Source organism: Pteropus vampyrus, unplaced genomic scaffold (genome assembly GCF_000151845.1).
Source record: "Pteropus vampyrus isolate Shadow unplaced genomic scaffold, Pvam_2.0 Scaffold15, whole genome shotgun sequence".
Taxonomy (NCBI): Eukaryota; Metazoa; Chordata; class Mammalia; order Chiroptera; family Pteropodidae; genus Pteropus; species Pteropus vampyrus.
The window spans coordinates 2,056,548-2,081,202 of NW_011888796.1; the positions used below are offsets into that span (position 1 = coordinate 2,056,548).

Here is a 24,655-nt window from a genome sequence, read left to right on the forward strand (position 1 = left end):
CATAAGTTAGAAGAAACATCTCCCTACCAGGTGTCAGTGGAGGCCAGTTGGAGAATTTTGACTTCCACCTCTACTTTGCAGTAATGTGGTTGTGCTCTTCTTCCTCCCCTGGAACAGTCAGTGTCAGTGAAGTCCTGCTATAACAGAAAATTTAAGTAAGATCCAGAGCCATAATATCCAAAATGTCCAGGCTTCAATCAAAAATCATTTATCATACCAAAAACCACAAAAGTCTCGACTTGAATGACAACAGACAACGAACAGATGCCAACACTGAGGTGATACAGATGTTAGAGTTATCTGTCAAGGATTTTAAAGCAGCCATCATAAATTGCTTCAACAAGCAATTACAAAGACATTCCATACAAATGAAAAAGAATAATCTTAGTAAAAAATAGGAGATATTAAGATGAACCAAATGGAAATTTTAGAATGAAAAAATATAATAACTGAAAAAAAAACAACAACTTCAGTGTATGGGCTCAACAACAGAATGGAGAAGACACAAGAAAGAGTCAGTGAACTTGAAGCTAGAACAATAGAAATTACTTGATCTGATCAACAGAGAGAAAACAGACTTGGCAGGGTGGGGGGCAGTGATGAACAGAGCTTCAGGGACCTGTGGGACTATAACGAACAAACAAACAAAAATATCTAACAACAGCATCATTTGAATCCCAGAAGGAGAGTGAGGCTGGAAAAAAAAAAAAGAGGAAAAAAAGAAAGAAGAAATAATGGTTTAAAATTCCCCAAATTTAGCAAAATATAAACTTAACAGATTCAAGAAGTTGAGCAAAACTCAAACAAGATGAACCCAAAGAAAGTCATACCAAGGTATATAATAGTCAAACTTCTGAAAACTAAAGACAAAAAAAAGATCTTGATAGCGATAATGAAGAAACAATACCTTACCTATAAAGAAAAATAATTCAAATGATAGATTTCCCATTCGAAACCATGGAGGCCAGAAGGAAGTGCACAATATTTTCCAAGTACAAAAGAAAACTGTCAACTCAGAATTCTATATCCAGTGAAAATGTCCTTCAGAAATGAAGGGAAAATCAAGACATTCTCAGATGAAGGAAAACTAAGAGAATTCATCACCAGTACACTCACCTTAAAAGAATGGGCAAAGGAAGTCCTCTGAACAGAAAGAAAATGATAAAAGAAGGAATTTTGGAACATCAAAAAGGAAGAAAGAACAATGGAAAGAGAGAAAATATGAGTAAACGCAATAGACTTCCCTTGAGTTTTCTAATTATGTTTGAAGTGAAAATTATGTCATTGTCTGATGTGGGTCTCGATAAATGTAGAGGAAACATTAAGCCAATTATAAATGAGGGGAGGGTAAAGGGACATAAAGGGAGGCAAGATATCTACACTTTGCTTGAATTGGTAAAATGTTGGTACCAGTAGACTGTGGTAAGTTGTTGTGAGATAATAGAAAATATGTATTGGTCTCTGCTTCTTGGTTCCTAGCAAAGCTTCTGAAACTCTGTAATTTCCTAAGTGATAATAGCACTGGGTACATCTTTTATTCTAATATTTGGTTACTGACCCCAGTCCCTGACACAGAGTACCTAAATCCCTTGGAATTGTGTGAGAACAGTGTTTTTATTCTAATGAGGTGACTCTAGGTGGGCTCCTGGATGGCTCCCGAGTAAAGTTGGTCACCAGAAAGATCAAGCCCTGATTAGAAGCTTAGAATTTTCAGCTCCACTCTCCATTCTCCAGAGAGAGAAAAGGGGTTGGAAATGGAGTTAATAATAGATCATGCGTCTGTGAAGCCTCCACAAAATCCCCAAAGTACAGGGTTTGGAGAGCTTCCAAGTGGGTGAACACATCCATGTACTGGGAGGATAATGAATCCCAACTCCATATGACAGAAGCTCCTGCACTGCGGACCCTCCAAGACCTCACCCTATGTATTTCTTCATTTAGCTGTTAATCTGTATCTTTTATCACATCCTTTATTATGTAATAAACTTGTAAACGTAAGTGAGTGTTTCCCTGAGTTCTGTGAGGTGTTCTAGCTAATTATCGAATCCAGGGGGAGGAGATCATGGGAACCTCTGACATGCAGCCAAGTGGGGAGCAGTCTTGTGGGAATGAGTCCTTAACCTGTGGGATCTGACACCATCTCCAGGTAGATAGTGTCAGAACTGTGTTAAATGTTTAATACATTTGGTGTCAGAAGTGTGGTAGCAGAGTGAGAGTAAAGAAAAAACACAGGAAGAAGACAGTTTTTTTCTAAAACAGATGTGTATGTATAATGCGAAACTAGAGCAACAACTAAAAAACCTGAGTAAAGAGATTCACTCACAAACACTATATAGATAAATCAGAATGGAATTCTAAACAGGGCAAAATGAAATGTATTATACTTTTTTGTGCAAACTAAATTTATTGATTGATTTCACTAAACTGCAACAAGTTTTATAAGTTTTCATTTGCCTTTTTAAAAAATTGAGGTACAATTGGCAATATTTATCTTTTTAAAAGCCTTTTTGAGATTTCTTTTAATTTATATGAGCCTTTACTTTTCTTCCCCTACAGGTAAGTGGTCCTATATAGAAGACCTACTCTCAGTTAACACAGTAGCAGCAATCATTAATGCTATATCATAAAAAAAGTAAATAGAATAAAACTACACTATAAGACAGTTTTCTTAGAACAAACTTTTAATCCATAAGTATAAGCAAATACTAAAAGGTTCTATAGAAGGGTTTAAGCATACAGCATGGGCCACAAAAATTAAAAGTTAACTGAATCTTTTCATTCGATTTTTTTCTTATTATTGATATTAAGAGATACTCAGGTTCTAAGAATAACTTCAACAGTAGAAATAATTACCCATCTTCTCAAAGTAAGTCAGATTAATCCTGTGTACTGTCACCACGATGCTCTATTCACTCAAATATATGTCCTGGTTCTTGTAGCCCGAACATTTTGGAAAGTATAGCAGACTGTCTAGTTCACCAAAACATTTCTCTCTCCCCACTGGGCATACTGATAGGCCATGTTCCTCAGCCTCCTTTGAAGTTACACGGAGCCATGTTAATGAGTTCTGGCCAATGGAATGTAGTTGGAAGGCTTAATCCTCCCATGCACAATCTTCCATTCTTGCCTCTCATCTTTTGGCCAGATGCAGAGGATCCAGTGAAGAGGACATTAAGGAGGCCCCAAGGGATGATGAAGCCATTAGACTGAAGGAGCCTGGGGTGTCTGAACCACCACTTGGCAAAAGTACGAGTAACCTGACCAGGAGCACTCAAATGGAATTGTAGATAGACAATACACACTGAAATTGTTTTTTTTTTCTTTAATAGCAGTTAGCTTACCTTGACAAATACTGAGTACATATGTTTCTCATGCTTCCTTCCTCTGCTTCTCCAAAATTGAATTTACTAGGGAATTATTTGTAAGATTCCTTCGGTGATCCTGCAAAAAGATATTAAACTTCCTCAGAGAAACTTGAGGTGCTGAACTGTATAACATAATTAAGATGATCCTGTGATCTGACAGAGCAAAATGGTTATAAAGATTTTGGAATTCTATTACCACAGTATTTATCCCTAATAATTTAAAACAGACCTTTGCAACTCTGGTAAATCTAATGAACCCCTTATTACAATAATGTTTTTAAATGAATAAAATATAGAGTTAAAAAAAAACAAATAGTTATGAAAATATTTTTTAAATGTTATAGTAATACGTGTCTCTAGTGACACATTAAATAACAAGATCTAGTAGCGGGTCTACTAATTACTGCAATTTTGAAGTAGTAATGAGTGGAAATGACATTTTGAGGTAACTAACAATTATTGCGAAAGGAAAATATCTGTGGTTTCTATCAGTGACAAAAATCACAAGTATTGCTAATACTAATTAATTTGTTACCTACATTCATAATCAAAAGAATGTTAAATTTCAATTAGAAGTTAAAGAAACTAAAGATGAAACTCTGGTTTTTACCCTTAGAGCATAGCTTTAAGAACTCCAGGACTAGAGGTTTCCTCAAAACATCAACAGTGTTTATTTATTTCTGAGTGGTGGAAATATGGGAGGTTTACACTTTTCTTCCTTTCTGTATTTTTCAAATGTTCCACAATAAACAAACATCTCCTTCATAATGATAAAATACATCATATGATATTTACAAAAATGAGAGATGTGTGTTGCTTGGTAAGATTCAGGGTACAGAAACTGGAAAAACAAAGCAATAGTTGAATACAATCCTTTAGGGGGAATAAAAAGGAAACCAAAATCCCGGATGAAGATGGAAAAACTGAACCTGAATTTCATCAGAGTGTCTTAAAGTTGGTGAGACCATTAGGCCATATATCTTTATACACAAAGGTATTAGTTATTTAAATACATGCTGCTGCTTCAGGGTTGAAGCACCATAACTCTTAACAAGCCACACAGACTCTTGGGCCACATCAGAGGAGAGAGAACCCACAGGCCATAGTTACTCATGAATTTATTAATTTTATTATCCATACCTTCTGCGTCTTCCACTCTTGCTCACCTCCCAGCTAGGACTTGTCTGCCTACTCAGTGCTCTACAAAGTAGTTTGGAAGAGAGAACTCTCAGGCAGTGAAATCTAAACTCCTTAACAGGCCCTAGAAGACTTTCCTGAATCTGACCTCTCTACCTACCTCCCCAACTTCCAACTGCATAAGCCATGCGTCAGCCTCTCCGACCTTTTGATACCTCCAATAAGCCAACCTTGTTCCAGCCTCAGGGGCTTTGATTTTCCTGATCGCCTTTCCTGGCGAATTCCTCCTCTAGAGCTCCCCCAGACCAGTCTGGCTCCTCATCCTTGTAGTTCCAGTGTCTTTCCTCAGAGATGCTTTCCTGACTGCCCTGTTGAAAGTCCCTGAGCCATCCCTGCCGGTCATATTATTGCCGACAGCACTCTCTTAAATTATTTCCACATTGTTTCTCTTACTAGGAAGGAAGCTACTTGAAGGCAGAGACTTTGTCAATATTGTTCATTGCTGTGTTCTCAGTACCTGAAAATACCTGGCCCAGAAATGGATGCATGAGAATGAATACCTGTGGACTGTCTCCTTGGGACGTACTCTGGTTTAGCAATAGAAATCAATTTATTGGGCAGGAGAACGTTAATAGCAACTTTAATCTGTCCGATGAGTTGCTGGCCCCCAACGATCTGAAGTAGACAATCCTAGAACCCGAGCCTAGCCGGAGAGCAAAAACCCTAACCTCCAAGACAGCGCCACGGGCCCTCGGTGCAGAACTGAGGCTGCGCAGAGCTTGGGCCGGGGCGGGGCCAATCCAGCTCTCCGGAAGTGGGTTCAGAGCCGGCGAGAAGACACCGTCGGGCGGCTAGAGCGGTCGGACTGGCGGGTTGGGGCGAGCCGGTCATGGAGGACAAAATGAGCTTCTTGGATATTTGCGGCGGCCGCCTGGCCCTGCAGCGCCGCTACTACTCCCCATCCTGCCGGGAGTTCTGCCTCAGCTCCCCTCGGCTCTCGTTGCGCTTGCTCACCGCTGTCACCTGCACCGTGTGGCTAGCAGCCTACGGACTCTTTACTCTCTGCGAGGTAATGGCCGGTCGGCCCCTTCCCGCGGTGGGAGTCGGGGACTCGGGTTTGGAAGGATCTTTGGGGTCTTGGGGTGGAGCCCGGACCTCTCGCTGGACCCTCCTACAGTCCTAGGGGCGGAGGGCGGGAACTCGCTGTTTCTGGAGACGCCATTCCGCTGCTGGACAGCTCTTTTCATTACGTTTAGCGAAATTTGTGCTTCTTTCTGTACTTTGTCTCTCTCAAGGGTCACTGCTCTATGTGGTTCCACCCAGCCTACCTCTATCCCTTGCACGGCAGCCTAAAACTTTAACTTCCATGTGCTTTATATAGTACATGGTCATAGTAATTCATTTCCAAGGGTTTAGAGAACTATTAAGTGGATCGTTCTCATCCATCACTTCCACTCCTCAGAGGAATCACCACTAACAATGCCTAATATATAGTATTCCAGAAAGTGCCTTTGCCTCCACTGTGTCTGTAGCATGTGTATATATACACACAAGTTATTTAAAAGCTTTTTCAAGGCAATCTAATTCCACTTCCTCTAAATTACTGCATCCATTAGCTCTTTCCCGCGGATCGTACTTCAGAGCATGGTAATTTAGCATAGATGTATGCATAATTAAGACTGCCCTAATTGTACCAAATTGTATCTAAAAGTTTGTTCATAAAGTCAGTTGAAATGGTTAAGTTGCCAGGACAGTCCTTCCCCCTCCCCCAAAAAGATTTAACTTATAATAAATTGAATTTTAATACTAGCCTGAATTCCCGCCATGTGATCATGTGGGGAAGAGGAAACATGTTTATTAAATGCCCACTGAGTGCCAGCTGCTTTACTGAATGCCTCATTTCAGCCTTAGAAGAAAACTAAGGCTCAGAAAGAGTAATAGCTTATCCAAAGTCGCAAAACTAGTAAATGGCATACCTGGGCTTCAAAACCAGGGTTGTTTGTCTCTGAAACCCTTTATTTTACACTAAACTATTATGTCTTCTCCTAATGTTATGGCGCGAACGATTCTGAGGCCCACGGAGCCAATTGAGATTAATTACGAGCCTTTATTAGCCGGCTGGCGACTGACTCTCTACCATGCAGGGCTAGAGGAGATCAGCCTGGAGCTTTCAGAACAGGCAGCTGATAAAGCTCAAGACCATATCCTGGTGGTCTCCTGATACAAGCCAGCAGATTACAGACGTGGGAGTTGGCTTTTAGCATATCTTTGCCCGGAACAACACCCTTAATTAACAAGTAAATGGATTACAGAAGCAGACATTGGCCATCTACATATTTTATACAATACACTTCCTAAACCACACACAAGCAAGTAGGACAACTTCTGATATCTAAAGATATTTCTTCCCTGTAGCTGACTTAGCTAGTTTGCTCGCTTGAAAATTTTCCATCCTTAACACTTAGGGGTTGCTTAAGCAAAATTTTTAAATAGAGGAGTTTGTTTTTATGCCAGCTCCCTTTTGTACTCGTCTCTTTCTTCATGGTATATACTACCACTTAACTTTATCAAGTGCCCAGGACTCAATAACCTCATCTTTCTTTAAACTTCACTGCAATACTTCTTAAGGGCTTTATGTACCAAAATTTCTTATCTTTCCTCCTATTCAAAACTATTCATCAGAGTAATGGATCTCAACTAGGAGTGAGAAGAAATTTGATGAAGGAATTTATTAAAATATGGCTTAACTTCAACCTAAATGAATATCGAATTGTTAGAAAAATGAAGTATAAAAAAATGTAGGTAACAATGAAGTTTGGGTCAAGAATTACCTTCTTGAAAAGCTGATATGAATCAAATTCCCTTGTTACTGCTCTTTATCCCTTCTTCCTTCCAGTTTTTGAATTCACAGTTCTATTAAAATTCCAAGTTTTTATCTGATTTTTTCCAGCCTGGAATGTTATTCTTCCCCCTTCCTTTTCTCAACTAAGTATATGCATCAGTAACCACCACGTCATCGGCACCAATTAAATCCTGCTTCCTTGGAAGTCTTCATGGGACATGTGCTTTAATCTCTGCTGCCCTATAATCTTTTCTTAGGCATGTAATGTAGTCAGTATCATAGTATTCTTCAAATATATATTATACACGAATTAATTTTGCCTCTAATAAATCTGTAAAGGCCAGGACTGAACTTTATTTCCTTCCGTTCTTCTATGATTCTTATTTAGTGTAAACTATGTATAAGACACTGTATTAGATATTAGGCATTTAATTAACTCAAAGTAGATAATTCTGGAATATCGGACATCCAGCACATAGATTTCTCCATCTTCCATTCGTTAGGATTATCAAACTTCTTCTTTAAAACGCCAAATAGTAAATACTTTATGCTTTATAGTTCTGTCTCAGATTCTTCTGTTTCTTTTTCTTTCTCCTTCCCTTCCCTTCCCTTCCCCTTCCCTTCCCCTTCCCCTTCCCCTTCCCCTTCCCTTCCCCTTTCCTTTCTTTTTCTTTTAACAACTCTTTAAAAAATGTAAAAACCATGCTTAGCTCAAGGTAAACCAGACAAAAATAGACCATAGGCCCAAATAATTTGCAGACCTCTGATCTAACACTAAGTATGTGTGCGGTAGAAGGAAGTAGAAGGGTACTTTAAAAGAAAACCAGAGCCAGTCAGTAAAGTGGTAAAAACAGATTTTATTCAGAGAATAATAAAATACTTCCTGCCCTCAAGGAATGACAGTCATAAATTACTGAATCTCTTTTGATTCTAGGTCATTAATGATTTTTTCCTAGTGCCATCCTTCTATACAATATAGCTTTTCGGAAAAAAGAAAACAATGTCACGAATGAAACATACATCAATACACATTTCAACGTGTTAGAGATGATAAAATGTTGTAAATGTCTTAGAATCAAAGGAATAAATACCATTTTTGAGCCCCTAACACATCAGTTAGTCATATCAGCAAATCTGTCAGCCATAATATGTCAGTCACAACCCCAAACAACTAAAAGAGCCCTAAATGGTAATTATTTAACAAAACAAGAAATCAGAAGGTGGGAGGGCTCTAGAGGGCATAAAAGGCTCAGTAGATTTTGTTTCTTTTCATCTTGGTGTACTCCTTCCCTCAGCCTAGCTTTCCACATGGTCCATAGCAGTTCCAGGTGTCAAAACCTCAGGATGAAGGCACCTTATCTTCCTTAAATCTCTTTTTAAGATGGACTTAGTTTTCCAGGAACCCCTCCAGCAGACCTCCCCTCACATCTCATTGGCCAGAATTCTGTCATGTGTTCATTTGTAAACCACTGGCAGGAGTGGGAACCAATCATGATTCACTCCAAGTTCTATTAGGAAAGAGGAGTGGTTGTTGAGTAGTATCTTTTACACTGTGCTAAGCATTTTATTATTGTTCATTCTATGATTTTGCATTATATAATCTGCTGAGGGAGCGTGAGAGGAAAAGGTCCAAGTCCTTAAATTGCAATATTGGAAGAAAAACCTCTTGAGTAGTGTGAATGTGGATATTTCGCTGATGGAGGTTCTCTTTCCCGGACCTATCCATTTGTTGTCTGGATGTATTCCATCATATGCTTTCATAGCACTACAAAGCACAGATAGAAGCGATTTCCGATTCCTCCATGCATGTTCCTCTCAACTGTTCAACTCACAGCAGAACAAAGACTTTTTTCCTGCATTGCCTAGAGTTGACTTATTATACATCAGATATATGCGGAGGACCACATGGTAATCTTACCGCCTGTGTCTGGCTCTCTCTTCAGAACAGCATGATCCTCTCTGCTGCCATCTTCGTCACCCTCTTAGGCCTGCTTGGTTACCTCCATTTTGTGAAGATTGATCAGGAGACTCTGTTAATCATTGATTCCCTTGGCATCCAGATGACTTCATCCTATGCCTCTGGCAAAGAAAGCACTACCTTCATTGAGATGGGCAAAGTGAAAGATGTTATCATTAATGAGGCTATTTACATGGTAAGTACTTAAGTACTGGAGGAGGTAGCTCCTCTGGGGTGTGCCTAGATCTAAACTATCTGAATACCTAAAGTATTTCATGTCACAGAATTAAACTTGAGGACTCTCTATTCCAGTACTTGTAGTGTTTCCTTTTTGACTGGCATGTCTATAAACCATAAAAGTGAAACTTAAAGTTTAAGGAGTCAGCATTTCTACTCTATTTTCTGGCACAGCTTCAGAATCATCTCTGGTTGTTGCTGTTATTTTGTCTTTCTTCATTTAAAGGAATGAAGAATGGAGAATATACTTCTCCATCACTTCGAAAGCCTTCAAGTGTTCTATTACTTAGAGATAACCATTTATTAAAAATTTTGAGCCTTCCCTTAAAGAAAAAGAAAACAGTGAATTTCATTTAGATCTCTGCTATTTGGTTTATTTTCTTACAGCAGAAGGTGATTTACTACCTCTGCATTTTATTGAAGGATCCGGTGGAACCACATGGGATATCCCAAGTAGTACCCGTCTTCCAGGTGAGCACAGAACACTTAAGTTTCTTCTCCAAAGAAGTCCTCTTTACCTGTCCCTCCTCTCTGCGTATGCACTGCTACTTACGTTCAGTAGGAATGTAAACTTTTGTTGTGAGGAGTATTTGAGGGTATTTGACAGCAATTTTAAGATTTTTCATTATTTCAGAAGCTCCTTGTTGAAGCAGCTTTAGGCTTTCAGAAACACTATGAATTTATACACGTTTTAGGGAAAAACCAAATAGCGATTTCTGCCTAAAAATCACCATCTACTTTGACTGTCAGTCTACCAATATGATTTTACATACATGTTACCAATCTACACATAGTTATACACTATTTTGTATCTTGCTTTTTAAATCTAATGTGCATATTTATATGCATCTACAAAGGTCATTATATTATTATTTTAAATAATTATATAATGTCAAATATCTATTTAGCTATTCTGTTGCTAGCTTTTGAAGTCACATCTGGGTTATTGTTTTGCTCTTACAAAAAAATTAATTATAAATTAATTATAGTTAATTTATTAATTATAATAAATTGACTAATTTATTATTTATAATAAATTAATTTATAGGTATACAAAGTAATTTATGTATGCAGTTAATGCTGCCTCACTGCCCTTTTTCACACAAAATTTAAGGCAGCTAAGCAAAAATTCTTTTGCATTATAGTTCAAAATTATTTTATTAAAGCTTGTGAAGTTTCACAGATTTTTACAGTATTTGAAATTTGGCTCCAGATACTAGACAACTTTACCATACTTTGGGGAATTTGTGCTTGTTTTTCTAGTCCTGGCTAACAATGGGTTTAGCTATTTTTTAGTTTAGTATGTAGGTAAAGGAATTTATAGTCATTAAATTTGTATCTTTAAGAGATTTTTCATATTTCCTTGTTATTTACCTATTAGTATTTCCTCATTTTAAATTATCAATATCTCCTCTATTAGCCAAGTAGAATCTAAATATTAGTTATGCATTTGTAACAATTTATATCTTTTGGTAGCAAACTTTTATTAAATATGCTTTCCATGTATATTTTTCCGCCCCCGTCCTGTGGCTTTTAATTTTGGTTGTATTATGTTATACAAAATATTTTTCAATATTTACACATTAAACTGCCCTTCCTGTGTCCGAGGACTGTTTCATAGCTTGTGACATTTCCCAAGAGGGTCTGTCCTTATTATTCCTCTTGCTCTTAGATGGAGATCGTGAAATTTAGACAGATTAAAAACTGTCTTTTGAGCTCCCGCTTTGCACAATTCACAGGCTGGGCTATTGGCCTAGTTAGGGACTCCTTCCAAGAAGGTGCTATGAGGCCTGAACCTCGGCCTTTCTGAGCTCACACCTGTGCCGTGTAGACCCCTTGATATGGGTGAGATTGAGGTTGCACATGGATGCAGCACTACTAAGCACTCTTTTACATTCATCTTGACTGTGCATTTCTCCCCTTTGGAATTCAGAGTGCCAAGCCCCGGCTGGACTGCTTGATTGAAGTGTACAGGAGCTGCCAGGAGATCCTGGCATACCAGAAAGCCACATCCACAAGCCCATGAGTCCCAGCATTCAGAAGGCCAGTATTGTCTTCCATGGGAAATGACTCCTAAGCCCTAGAGGCTGGTGTATTTTCTGTATTCTAAACCATCAGGTGGGCACAGTCCTAGAAACCAGGATGGATGCCATAGAGCCATAGAGCAGGTGACTGGAAACCTAAGTCATTGTGTAATGTTGAGCAAAGAATTTCTGTGTATTTCAGTGCTCCTCTTGTAAGGTTTTGCTTATTTGACTGAGGGGAGACCTTAAGAAATGATGTCAAAAGTTATGCTGACAAAGAATACTTTGTGAAATTCCTAAGCACATTCAAGTTTACTTTTTGTTGAAATTTGTGGAGCAAGACAATGGGAAACTGACATCAGACCTCTTGAGAAAGACAATTTCCAACTGCATAGTACCCCGTATAAAAGTTAAGGAAAAAAGTTAAGCCCTTTAGGTACTAGTTAGAAGGAAGAAATGTCCTGCACAAGACTAGTCTCTGTCCACTTAGCTCCTGTGTCTGTACAGGGTGAGTTTATGATGACACTCTTAATAAACAGCTCTTCCTCCAAAACATACACGATAATTGCCTGATTCACAGACAGCTGCTTTTATTGACAAACATGAATGTGGCATTTCAGTCATGGGTAACAAACACATTAATACTCTTCTATTACTCAGCATTATTTATGGTTTCGAAAACTTCTTTTGCAAAGAGGGATGAGACAGAAGTTGACTTTATTTCCAGATATTTTAAAGAAGGATAAACATGCAAACTATAGAAGCTTTTGTTTATAAGGCAGTTTCTTCTGTATTCACAACCTAAGGGAGGATTCCTGAAGGGTTGGGAAGGAGACAGGGTGGGGGAAATACCGTGGCCCCCAAATTCAACATGAACACAGCTCCATTCTTGCTTACTTTTCTTTGGGATCCTAGTTTTTTTAAAACTCCCAAGTAGATAATATCCTCATTGGCCTTAGAGACACTCAAGATATTACAAAACCAGAGATATAATTTCTGCCTTTTACACCAGCCCTGGAGAAGGGTTCTTCAGGAACCTGTGGTACATTGACGCATTGACTCGTTCGAGGTAGAAATGTCTCAGCTAGATCCCAAATCCTGAGAGAAAAGCAGGAACAGAAATGGGAGATGGTTGTAAAATTACCAGCCTTGCAAAGTTGAGTTCATATGAAAGAGGCAAACACGCTGACGTGCTTCTTTTCATCATGCTTGTCAGTTTAAGGGATGAGAGAAGGGTTCCTACAGCAGCTGAGGTGTTCACTTCAACTAGTTCCAGCTTTGCAGTTTTGCAGTGTGCAACACACACACTTTGTTGGGGTTAAAGGCTTGGTTCTTGGATGCTCCTGCTAAATTCAGTTTTCAGCACTTTATTGATAAATGTAAGACTGCCTTAGAGCTGTGAAATAAAACTCAGTTTCTCCAATGTTGGAAAATCAGAGTGCGGATGAACTCTCATCTTTTTTTTGTTAAGGGAAGGGTGGAAACAAAGATCATCTCCTCTGCACTCAACAGAAGGTCTCAGTTGGGGATGGGGTGGGATATTGGTATCATTAGGAAAGCTAAAGGAATGCTGTTAGGCTAGGACAGATATCACATATGTGCCCTCTGTCCTCAAACTAATTCCCAGAAGTTCACCGGAAGTCTTGAACTAATCCAGGCCCACAAGCCCGGAGGGGTCTTCTGTTTCTGATTCGTCTTTGGTGGCCTCACAGAGCAGCAAAAAGCGGAGTGTGTTTGCTTGGGAAATGGGCAAGGAAACAAGTGACGACCACCTCGTCCTACAGTAGTGAGCACAGCCTTCACTGAGCCCTGTCCAGTTAAAATGAGGCGTGGAGAGGTCAGGCTGGACCTACCTCCTGCCGTGCTTGTACCCAGTTGGGCTTATAGTCCAGTGTGAGTGAGAACAGCTTCAGTCTCAGCAGGGAGAGTGCCTTGTCCTGCAGAGGTAGGAGCTGCTACCCCAGAAGGGGCACTGCAAATGCCTACTCATTTGTAGCGGGGGAAGGGAAAAGATGAGTCTTTTTCTCTATCCCTGCCAACACCTTTCCCAGGAAAAGGAAGTCTAGTTTTACTGAATTCTAGGCTTTTGTCAGTTCAGGTGAATTGGAAATTTTAGTCCCATCTTATTCAGGAATGTTGGGAAGACTTCAAGTATAAATCCTCACATAAGGACCATATACAATATAAAAAAAAAAAAATTAGCATCCCTGAGAGTATCAGTGGGGAAAGCTCTGACTTACAGCTCTGATGCCCTCAGTAACCAGTAGCAGTGGACTTCTCTGTCTGTGTCTACAAGCAAGCAGCATCCAGAGCTCAGTATTCTTGCGGGGGAAAAAAGAGTGGTTTTTATACTCTGGAATCCTCAAAGTTGGGCCCTGAAACATTATAAGGCACCTAGACAGTAAAGTCTTCATGGACACTGAAAAATATACATTTCACAGAACAAACAAGGGTGGAGGCTCAGGAGAGGGCTATTAGACCCATCACAGTAGTATCATGCTCCAGGATACATTTCTTCAGTCCCAGAGGCGGTGGTGAGGAAGCAGTAGGAGAAATATTCACAGCAATGTTGGCCTCTTGGTAGCACATGGAACGGGAGCAAAGAACTGTTGTCCATCCAGTTCCCATGGCTTGCGGGCAGCAGGCAGGTTGGTGGGTGCATTCACAGTTGCAGAGCAGTGGTTCATGTAGCTGGCCATGATGAAAGTAGCTTCTGCAATCTTAAAGAGACGATAGAGAAACAGGAATTGAACCAGCCTTGGCCTGAATCCTGGCTTTCTTACTTACTAGCTGTTATACTGGGTACACAACCTTCCTGGGCTTCAGTTTCTTCATCTCTTAAAATACCCACCCAGGAGAAAATGTCCAAAGGGGATCATTACTGTGAGGTTCAGAGGCCCAATTAAATGGGTGCCATTGGTCTGGTGGTCCTCTGAGAGGCATAGTACCTCCCTATCAATAGGAGGAGTGACATTTGGTGTGGTTTGCTCCAAGCTAGGATGGGGGTCTCCCTGGAGGAAGGGGTCTGTATATCCTCTCCTTTGGCAGGGGCAGTATTTGAAAGAGGAAGAGGTTTGGCAAACTCCAGCTTTAGGATTAAAACAGGGTTTCCAGTTACTCCGAGGAGTCAGAACTATAAATCAGACTTAGGTTTCTGAGCCTTTGGAATTGCCATTTTTGCTGGTCAGTGTTTCCTGTACTGAGTAGGAACAAAGCCCTTAAAGAAAAAGAGGTCTTTGGATGGTCTTCGAGACCACAAGGAAAGGGGAGCATATGTAGATTGTGCCAGTTAGTGCTGGGACAGCAGAGCCCAGGATGAAGTGAGAGCATCCTGAGAAGGAAGCTGCCCTGGGCCTGCTGCAAGGAGAACAGCAAGAGGGCACCTGACGCAAGCCTCGTGGTGCTGAGGTTTGAGAACTAAAAAAGATCATGTGAAGAGTGTAGGAGTAGCTGGACCAGAGTGATTCCCTCCCCAGCCAGCCCCTCACCTGCCAGCTCAGCAGTACCTACTGAGATCTGAAATGCAACTCCGCCTGAACCCTTTGGAGTACTGATTAGAGACAAGGCCAAAAGTTTTATTTGGGGCACGGCCCTTATCGAATAATGTCATAACCGCAGCTTCCTTTCTAAGCTCAAGCCCACCTCTTCAACTAGATCAGAGAGAAATCTTTTAGCAGCTCTCACACCTACCTTGGGAACAGCCATCCGGAAGATCAACTTTTCAACATGGCCTTTTCCAGAGCTCTGGTCTGGAATGGATCTAATCACAAGCATGAAGTCATCCCGGCAGCCACCAAAGGTCATCAGTGAAGAGTAGGGGTAAGTGACATGCACTTGCTGTGGGAAAGAGCCAGTTAGTTCTGGGAAAACTTTCTACTTGCCTTTTGGGCTAGGAACCAGCATCCCCTGTCTCTTCTAAGCACAGGTAGCCTTCAGCATGGAGGGAGAACTCTGAAGTCATAATCGGGAGATCTACATCTTCAGTGTCTACAAGCTGTGTCCACACTAGAGAACAGTAGTGCTTGGGCAGGGGGTGGGGGTAAGAGGACCATGGTCACTTAGCTCAGGCCTTTGAGTCCAGAGAGAAGAAAAGACACTTCAGGAGGAGGAGGTCAGGGAGCCAGTCCTCATCCTTCCATACCATAGTGTTGTGGTCCAGGATGCTGACACCATCCTCATTCACAGCAATCCACACCAGAGTGTTCTCCTTGGAAAACAGCTGCACAGGCTGGGGAAACAGGAAAATCTCATCAGACATATCCACAGCTAGGGATTCTGAACTATGACCTTTCTGAGGAAGAAGACACATCTAGGGATCTGCTAGGCTGATCTCCAACCTTTTCTCATTTTGGAAAACAAAAGGTGGTATTTGTACAGCACGCTGGAGTAAACAGACAGGCAGTATCTGGCCTTTGGGCTCTGTTTTCCTACTGATAATCCCCAGGTGGGATGGAGTACTGATAGGCCATCCTGCCACAGCACACTGGTTGGGAAGCCCTGGCTGCTCTGTCATGGGTATAGGGAACAGGCTGTTTTCTCCTAGCTCTCAGAAACTGACAGCATTCCACACACAGTCTCTCCAAGCTGAAGTGCATCTTGCTTCAACCAATTTCCTAGAGACTGTAAAAGAAATAGGAAAGCAAAAATGGGCTCTAGGCCCTACCAGTGAGAAAAGTGACTATTTGGTAGACAACTCCTGAATGACCAGTTTTCACTGCCAGGGCTGCAGTAGGGCAATCCAGATTTCCCAGCCCTCCTACCTGAAAGGCTGGGGAGAGAAACTGACATGTCACCTTTTTCAGAGGCTTTCTCAAAATTTCCAGGCTAAGGTGGGGCCCCTTGCTATATGCCTTTATGACTAGCTGATTCTTTTTTTCCCCAGCGTTAGCACTGAGGAAGAAGCCAATAAAGAAAAGATGAGGGTCACCCAGAAATAATCCTGGCCCAAGATGAATAACTGCTCTGGACCATGGAAATAGGGAGTAGGCCAGAAATGGGTGGAGAGATAGCGACCCCTGGTGGTTGCTAGTGTGCAGGCGGGCGCTGCAGACTGGATCAAACATGACAAGATAGTGCCAGTAACTCCAGGAGCTGCTTAGGGCATTCCTGAGGGTGTGGAAACCACTCGCACTTACCTGAGCAGCAAAGAGCTTAGCACCAAAAAAAGGCCACTTCCGGGCCACCGTCAGGTAGATGCGGATGCACTCTGGAGGGGAGCAGCCTTGCAGTGCTGCCCATTTTGTGGTCAGCTGATCTGCCAGGTGCCTGGTTTGGACAGATGGAGAGAAATGGTGCCAGTGAAGTGCCATTTCTTCACAGCTCTGAGGCCTTCCCCCAAGTCCGCAGACCATGTCTCCCCACAGCAACTCCCCACAAGACCTTGCAACCTACCTCAGCTGTTCAGGAGGTGCCCCGTGTCTGTAGCGCCTTGGGTAGAACCTGTCTAGGACCTGCTGTAGGTGATGCTGAGCCTTGGAAGGGGGTGTGCCCCCGGAGCCTGGTGGGATGGGCCTCTCCAAGTCCCCATACTCTACCTGTGGTAGAAGCACACAGACAAAGGGACAAGTCGAGAATGTGGATATGGTGGGGGTGGGCTGTTGAGAGAGGTGAAATAAACCATTACTTCATTACTTTATTGGTGAGGTGTGACTGGACGTGAAAAAACACTTCTTGTGAACAGATCCTTTATCTCCAATTTCACAGACACTAGAGAAACAAGCTTAGGGTCCTAGCATATTAGATTATCTAGACCAACTTTTACTTTGCAGCTGAGGTTAAGTGCCTTATCCAAAGACAATTAGTGGCAGACAAGGGAAAATGATGTAGAAATTCTGGCTTTCAACTGAAAATGTGGGATACAGGCTGAAGATGCTACAGATCCTAGGGTACAGCAAGTCCTCGAATAACATCGTTCTGTTCAATGTAGTTTTGATGAGATGTTTCACTTAAAAGTCGCAGAACCGATTTACAATGTTAAGTGAGGACTGACTTACTGTATGGCAGAGTGTCCTAAATGTGGCCTTTAGAGTTGGACACCTGGCTCAAATCCCAGCTTTGTAACCCTGATCAAGTTACATAAACATTCTGAGCTTCAATTTCCTCATCTATTACGTGGGGATGAGAACTAAATGGGATAATACACATAAAATGTTTAGCACAGGGCCCTCTATAGCGTATTCAATAAATGTTTATTATATTAAAGATCAACTATTATTATTTCCTCTTCCTCTTCAGCATGTAGATCCAGACTCTTATGGGAGCCACAAAGGTATCCCAGATAACTTTGGCAAGATGGCCTCCTAAAGGTAACAGGGAGAAAAGTCAAAGTCTGAACGTGTGTTCCTTCTCCTAATTCTAATGTTTGACAGCTATTAAGTACAAATTTTATCGCATATAGTATGTGATATACATTATTTAAAAATCAAATTTAGTACTACAACCCTGTGGGGACAGGCAGGGAGATATTTTTGTTTTTGGTATACAAAAATAGAAACTAAAGCACAGACAAGTAAAGTGACGTGGCCAAGATCTCATAGCAGGAAGGTGGCTAGGACTCTGATTCCATGTAGCCCGTGTCTGCACTGAGGAGCTCTGCTGGGTAAAGGAGTCAGCTTCTCTCCACAGCCCTCTCCTCTGGCACCAGAGGACCTGCAGAATCGCCTGTGTTCCAGGCTGTGTGGTGCGTTCCACCTGTGAGTCCAAAGGTGGTATCCTGACCCTCCTGATTCCCGAGCAGAACCTTACCTGGGCCATTAGGGCAGCCATCTCAAGAGCCAGTTCCTTGTTGACAGGAAACCTCCCTGCCACTATCTCTCCACTAGCTTGGAAGGCGAGCAGCAGCCGCTCTCTCTCTGTCTCTCCTTTAACTTGACTCCGAAAGTATAGCCTGTAGGAACAAGAGTGAGAAGCCAGGACAGCTGGGATCCCGAACGGATGAGGCTATCTCTGCATCTGTTTCTCTTGATTTCCAAAGAAAGAAATAACTTTTTATACCATTTATGAGCCTATTTTCAGTTGCCTACAGAAAAATTAACCAAGCATGACACAAAACAGATGCAAGGTCAGCAGATCTTATAGCAACAGTAGCAGGTGGTTAATTCTGGATATACCATTAGGCTTAATGGATTTGGTGAAGGGAATCTGGTACCAGGAATCACAGCTTACTAGGGAACTGGATGAGTTAAGATTCCAAGAGATTAATGGAAATTATTTTCTTGGAGACATAGCTGGGATGGAATTTTCTTACTCAAATTGGTAAAAAGTCAGGATGTCTACTTCTATATTTCCTGGAATTGGTATAGGAAAAATTTATTCTTCAGTCTTAAATATCTCATGTTCCAACAAAACTTCACTCTCTTAATGTAACACATGCAGCCATCTCATGAGGTTGGTCTGTTTTCTTGGCAGGTGTGTGTGTGTGTGTGTGTGTGTGCGCGCGCGCGCGCGCGCATGTGTGTGTGCACATGCAGTATACAGACTGAGAGCCTGAGCTGCCCAAGGCCTCACAGAGGATCCGCAGAGCCAGCCTGGGCCCTCAGCTATTGACCACCACGTAGTGTTGTATCTGTGGCCCCCTGCCTGTGGGACAGGCCATTCAGCTGGGGAAGTGATGAGCTGGCGTCCCAGGGGCAGCCCTCGTGCTTGGCCCCACCCTTGGGCAGTGCTCTGGACCTGTTCTTGTACATCAGCTTCACGACACGTGTGCCGCCCTCAGACTTTCCGGAGTGCAGCTCCTTTAAGGCTTGTTCCCACTTGGAGATGGCATCGCAGATCTGAAGAGGCAAAAGAGGAAAGTCAGAAAAGCCCCTGATGAGGGGAACAAAGTCCAGGCAGGGCTGGACTCAGGCAGAGCAGCAGGGCAGAGCTGAGTGACTGTCCTCCATCAGGAGGCTGACCTGTGGGGCCTCATGTTCCCAGCACCCAAGCTGACTGTGACTTCCTCTTAGAGGTATAGCGCTGGTCATGACCTTGGCAGCAAAGCAAAACAAGCTGCACCCTCACCCCACACCGTCCCGCCTTAATATCCGAGGGGGCCTCCCCAGAGGGGAGGCAGACCCCAGTCAAAAACCATAGCCTCATAGCACCAGCTCCATTTCCATTCCACCAACAGCCATTCTCCTCTTCTGGCAAATGTACCCAGAGGCCTACTACGTAACAAAGACTCACAGACACCTGGACATTTACCAAGAGGGCATGTGGCATAGTTTTTCCAGTCAATGATAAAAGACTATAGCAGCCTCTGTCCTGTTGCCTTAAAGAAAGCAGACCCTGGACCCAACACTCCTACTCAAGTGCTACAGCACATTCCCACAAACACTTACATGCTTCATGGCTCTAAGCTCAGACCACAATACAAGCTAGGACTCAAATCCTATTTAAGGGCCTTTAATACAGAAGTACCATAAAGATCTACCTCCTTTAACTGTGGTTGAGCATAACACAGGCCGTGGCACACATGGTTAGAGCGAGGGGCCAGTGTATACACGACATCCAGTGGGTCTCAGCATACAGTGGTCCGCCTGTGTGTGATACGCCACTGGCAGCAGGCTTGCTTGGGGCTGCTGCTGAGACATGCCTCCCTGTCCTTTCTACACCAGCTGACAAGCAGCTTTGCCCCTGGGTGCTGCATAGCTACTCCAGGCAGGGAAGGAGATAGAGATCTCTCCAGGGACAAGGACACAAACAACTTTTCTCTGCCTGTGTGGGTACATTTTAGGATGGCACAGAAATGCTGGCCTGAAAGTGTGTGGGCTCAGCACCAAACAGGCTGCAAAACAGTCAGGCGCCTGCCAGAGAGGCTTGTTCCCCACCACCAAAACCTCAAAGCCCAGCAGTGGCTCAGGAGGGGCTCAGATGGCTTAGCAGGGAGGACAGCACCTTGACACTCCCCTGCAGGCAGTGTTCCAGGTCCCTGCCGGAAGGATCGTCCGTGAAGAGGGCAAAGCCAGAGTGGGACGACTTTCTCATGCCTGTCTCCTGGTTCAGCTGCTGGAGGAACTCATCAACTGTGGAGGAGCCGTCAAAACCGACCACCTGCAGGGGAGGGGTGTTAGTCCCAGAGGGGGCTTCCTGAGAGGGACTCACTAGGGCCAGTGGAGGAGTCTGCATCTGGAAGGTGGACAGGTTTGGCTGAAAGGGGCAGGAGTGAATGCAAGAGCCGGAGACATACTCCATTCAGTATTCACACGCAGAGAGTGCGTGCTTGATGGATGAGCTTGCCCACTGGAAACTGGAATCGGACATAAGCTCCGTTTCTCCTTTACTGCGGCTCTATCAGAGGCCCACTCATGGTCAGTGTCTCAACTTCCCTGTTCATGCAATGGGTTCAAAGGATCTACTTCCAGGACATCAAATAGTGGGGCACTTTTGCAATACTTGCTCCTTTCTCCCTCCACGCTAGCACTGACCATCCCACTCCCACCCCCAAGCCCAGGCCTGCCCTTTCGCTGGTTTGCCTATTAAGAATCTGCCAGACCTAAGGAGGCTTAGCACCTTACCTGGCCCTAAGGTATTCTCGGGAGTCGTGATATGAGAAGACCCAGGACAGGGCGCACACCCACCTCCTCACCTGGTAGGTCCCATTGGTGAAGTGCACGGGAATGCTGAAGGGCAAGGAGTGGTGGAAGGGGTTCCGCAGCAAGATGGACACCACTTCCATGCGTGAGGGCCTGGCTTCCCGCTCCCCCGTCTGCAGGGTCCGCTCCACTGCCCGCTGGCAGTAGGTGGCGTACTGGCCAGTTTCATTTCTAAAAGGGAACACTAGAAAATGTACTCCCTGCCACCTTGACACCCTGGCCCCCTACCCAGACCGGGCCAGGACCAAGTCTGCAGCTGGGGCAGGCTGTGAGCAAAGCCCTGAAGACTGGCCTGGGTATGTCATGAACATGATGATAGAGAATGAAAATTTGGGAATAACCTGGGGACAATGTAGCTTCACATGAGCCCCCACCAGACATCTGTGCAAACGTGGACTGGTGTGCAGAGAAGCGCAGGCATGCCCAGATCTCCAGGTGCACGTCTGCATACACAGTGATGGGTGCCGTCTCCATGGCCACCACGTGGATCTCAGAGGGTGGGGGCGATCTGATCCATCCCTGTCTCCCCTATATCCCTTTGAACCATACCACGGTCAGGAGTGCTACAGGGGCAGAGGAAATGCCACTCACTCACCTGGGATCCGCATGGCGTTGGAGCTGCTGTTTGACGTACCAGAGGAAGTGGTGCTGAGGCAGGAAAAGTGGGGCGCACAGAGCCAGGAGCTGCCAGCCCTGAAGGGAACAGGCCACATGGCACAAATGAGTGCTGGGTCTGCAGTGCCGCCAGCCCTCACAGTCCTGAGCTACAGAGCCTTCAGCACTCTCTCCAAACCAGCGCCTCCAACCTTCTCTGGGTACTGGGACAGCCAACTTGGTCAGGCTTTGTCCAGAATAATGATCACACAGTCTGACTGTACACGGACATCCAGAAGAGAGACAGAGAGGACAGCTGTGCTGAGGAACCTTTGAGTGCTGACGGGGCTCAGAGGACACTTGCATGGTCACCTCCTTCCACACTCCCCACCTCCTGCCAGCTGTTCCACCCGGGGATGCCCACCTGCATGAGGGAGTACTTCTGAGGCGGGCGGCAGCTGGTCTGCTTCATGAGTTGGCAGTAGATCTCGCTCTGCAGCTCAGGGTGAACCAGGCAGACCTGTAGGGCTGTCTGGGCCAGAGACACGTGGTAGTCCACAGAGGCAGCTTCCACAGGCACGTTGATGAAGAGCTGGCAGGACTGGCAGGGAAATGACATGGCAGCCCAATAGCCTCTTGATTAGCGTCCTCTGTGAGCCCCCCGGGGCTCAAGGGACACCCCAGTTCACACAGGCAGCCTTTTCTAAAAGGGACATTGTCACTGCTTGAGGGCATCTGTGCTTGCTGAAAAGGCTACTTTGGGTAAGTTCTTTCTTTCTTTAAATGTTTCTATTACATAAGCAAGACATATTCATTTTTTAAAAAGATGGAATATTTAGATGGGCACAAAGAACATTCTGAAAGAGCTTAGAATCTTTCAGGTCCAGAAGCAACATAAACCTGCCTTTCCTGATGATCCCTACAGACGAAGGAAGCTCCTCAAGCGGGGGTTTCACCGGTGCTTCCGCAGCTCATGGACAAAATCCCAGAGCTTCCGGCCTCCCTGCCGCACAGGAAGTGGTGGAGACCCTGTGGGACTCTTCCCCTTCCTCTTCAGACCCCTCAGTGGGCTCCCCCCTAATAAGGACTAATGGCATGGCTCTCGTCTGCCTGAGGATCACCACCGTGGGCAGAACTGCTTGGGGCACGTGGTGAGGGCCCCTGCCAGCTGGCGGTCCTGGGCTCCACTCCCACTTTACCTTGAAGAGCTTGAGGGCCTCTGTCTGCAGGGCCTCGGAGGGCAGGGTGGTGAGGGACGTGTACAGCCCGTCTTTGCTGTAGCACAGCATGGGATGTTTCCAGAGCGGGGAATCTGCCCAAAGCACATCACCGGAGGGCAGAGCAGTTACCACCGATGAGGGAACTCGCCTCCCACCCCCACCCCCACTCTGATCTGTGGGGAAGACAAGGGTTTAACTGGGACACGTGAGTTGTGCTGGGTTTACATCCAGAGTGTGGGGTATGAAGTTGTGCAATGCATTTAGCACACTCACAGTGTGGCTTAAGGGAGGTGGCTACTGCTTTGCTAGCAGGTCTGCAAAGGGGCTGAGTGTGCGAGGTGTGGGCATCTGAATGCAAGCTCATGTGTGCAGGGCCCCCTCCCGGCCGTGTCAGGTCTGGATGGAGAGGTGTGTATCGATCGGCCTGAAATAAGCCACAGAGCAGCAAGAAAGGCATGTGTGTGGTGTGTGTGCTGTTAGTGCCTCAGGGTCCTAAGAATCAGCAGCGAAATAAATACCCCAAACACCCCAGGCTGAGGTTAGCCTGATCCCAATGTAGGCTTCACTTATTGATTAACAAACTCTAACTATAGATTAACCAGCTACCTCCTTTCTTCAACCAGCAAAGCTGCAGGTTGAACGAAGTAAAACATTGACCCAAGTCATTGGAAAGACTGCTTCCCAGATATACACCCCTAAATAGAGTTGTTACCTCTGTATCTTCACCAGAGACAAGGGCCCTGGAGTTTGGGACAGGAATGTTATTTTGTGGCTTAGACAGTTTTGAAACAGCTTCGGGGTGCAGTAGTACTTTCTTTGGGTACCTGACCAACAATTACCCAGCCACCGCTCTCTAACCCTGGCCAAGATGGCCACCCTTGCCTTACCTGGGTCTCCCTCACCATCCATCAGTTTTCCAATGAGCTGCTCATAGGCAGTGCCCACCTTGGCACTGCTGCCACCAGCAGCCACTGTGAGGTGGTAAAGCCACGTGTCCTGGAAGAAGATGGAAAGCCATCTGGAGTGGGAAGAATGAAGGCAAGAGCTCCTAGGAGGCTTCCTTGAAGGGGCCAACCCCAGGGTGGGGTTCACCTGGGTTGGTTAGCACAAGTCAAGGCTACCAATCTCTAGGAGGAAATATTCGGGATCAGGTGAACATGAACCCAGGTTTCTAAGCTTATATGGTTCTATGTCATGGTCCCAGTGAAAAGATGTTGGCCACTGGGAGTGAATTCAATATAAGAAATGCTCCCAGTCGGGATACTAGTTGCCAATATGTCTAGGAGGGAAATAAATGTGAATCTGGGGAAGCTCAGGGGAAAGAGAGAAGGGAAGATGAGAATCACAGGTCCAAGGTTGGTCACGGGGCCCAGACCCCTCCCTTACCTTTTCATGCTTGGTGCCGATGAGGAGGTAGGTGGGGCTGTGCACTGGAGGGTGGATCACCAGCGTGCAGTGGGAGGAAAGCAACGGCCGGGTTCCCCCAGCCTCGTAGTCCTCGTCTGAGTCACAGGATCGATCTACTTCCTCTATGCGCGCGTCCCGCACAGGCAGGTGGCCCAGCGGTCGCTGCAGACATGAGCTTCCGTGAATGAGAGAGCTAGCAGGGGCCAGGGGAGTCTCCTCTTTCTGAACCCTCAGGCCCTGGAGGGTTAGGAATCAAGGACGGGGGCAGATGACAGGATGGGCAGGGGAGATGACAGC

General features: G+C 44.4%; 2 protein-coding genes and 1 long non-coding RNA gene across 8 annotated transcripts in view; 1 reads left to right on the forward strand and 2 right to left on the reverse strand.

Annotated features, from left to right (window-relative positions):
• Positions 1 to 5,326, reverse strand: part of LOC105308175 — an 8,605-nt gene extending 3,279 nt beyond the window's left edge. Inside the window, exons 1-4 of one of the 2 annotated variants that reach the window (XR_897281.2) lie at positions 5,063 to 5,326; positions 4,506 to 4,565; positions 3,342 to 3,441; positions 28 to 134 (exon numbers count right to left, since the gene is read on the reverse strand). This is a non-coding gene — a long non-coding RNA (uncharacterized LOC105308175). Of the gene's footprint in view, positions 1 to 27; positions 138 to 3,341; positions 3,442 to 4,505; positions 4,566 to 5,062 lie in introns of both variants that reach the window. The other variant, XR_897279.2, reaches the window with a different exon arrangement.
• PIGH (phosphatidylinositol glycan anchor biosynthesis class H) lies at positions 5,318 to 12,119 on the forward strand. 3 transcript variants are annotated; one of them, XM_011384016.2, is made up of 4 exons: positions 5,318 to 5,571; positions 9,288 to 9,497; positions 9,929 to 10,009; positions 11,472 to 12,119. In XM_011384016.2, the coding sequence occupies exons 1-4, from the start codon at positions 5,392 to 5,394 to the stop codon at positions 11,562 to 11,564; spliced, it is 564 nt and encodes a 187-aa protein (XP_011382318.1). In that variant the 5' UTR covers positions 5,318 to 5,391; the 3' UTR covers positions 11,565 to 12,119. The 3 variants fall into 3 exon arrangements, with proteins under 3 accessions (XP_011382318.1, XP_023382682.1, XP_011382311.1); XM_023526914.1 differs by having other exon boundaries at positions 9,962 to 10,009; XM_011384009.2 differs by having other exon boundaries at positions 5,320 to 5,571; positions 9,926 to 10,009.
• An 8-nt stretch (positions 12,120 to 12,127) lies between these two features.
• Positions 12,128 to 24,655, reverse strand: part of PLEKHH1 (pleckstrin homology, MyTH4 and FERM domain containing H1) — a 24,785-nt gene continuing 12,257 nt past the window's right edge. For 2 of the 3 annotated variants that reach the window (XM_023526906.1, XM_023526905.1), the window contains 12 exons: positions 22,931 to 23,043; positions 22,156 to 22,332; positions 21,733 to 21,830; positions 21,131 to 21,308; positions 20,440 to 20,595; positions 19,234 to 19,334; positions 18,307 to 18,448; positions 16,954 to 17,096; positions 16,698 to 16,827; positions 15,704 to 15,790; positions 15,253 to 15,399; positions 12,128 to 14,282 (listed from right to left, as the gene is read on the reverse strand). In XM_023526906.1, the coding sequence (XP_023382674.1) occupies positions 14,121 to 14,282; positions 15,253 to 15,399; positions 15,704 to 15,790; positions 16,698 to 16,827; positions 16,954 to 17,096; positions 18,307 to 18,448; positions 19,234 to 19,334; positions 20,440 to 20,595; positions 21,131 to 21,308; positions 21,733 to 21,830; positions 22,156 to 22,332; positions 22,931 to 23,043 (1,634 nt within the window). In that variant the 3' untranslated portion in view covers positions 12,128 to 14,120. Of the gene's footprint in view, positions 14,283 to 15,252; positions 15,400 to 15,703; positions 15,791 to 16,697; positions 16,828 to 16,953; positions 17,097 to 18,306; positions 18,449 to 19,213; positions 19,335 to 20,439; positions 20,596 to 21,130; positions 21,309 to 21,732; positions 21,831 to 22,155; positions 22,333 to 22,930; positions 23,044 to 24,655 lie in introns of those variants that run through there. The other variant, XR_002778720.1, reaches the window with a different exon arrangement.

Bases quoted from the DNA above. Each gene is read 5' to 3' on its own strand.
- PIGH (XM_011384009.2), top strand. From the start codon at position 5,392: ATGGAGGACAAAATGAGCTTCTTGGATATTTGCGGCGGCCGCCTGGCC. The intron at 9,498-9,925 runs GTAAGTACTTAA...ATTTTCTTACAG, and splicing joins TTAATGAGGCTATTTACATG to CAGAAGGTGATTTACTACCT. The intron at 10,010-11,471 runs GTGAGCACAGAA...TTTGGAATTCAG, and splicing joins AAGTAGTACCCGTCTTCCAG to AGTGCCAAGCCCCGGCTGGA.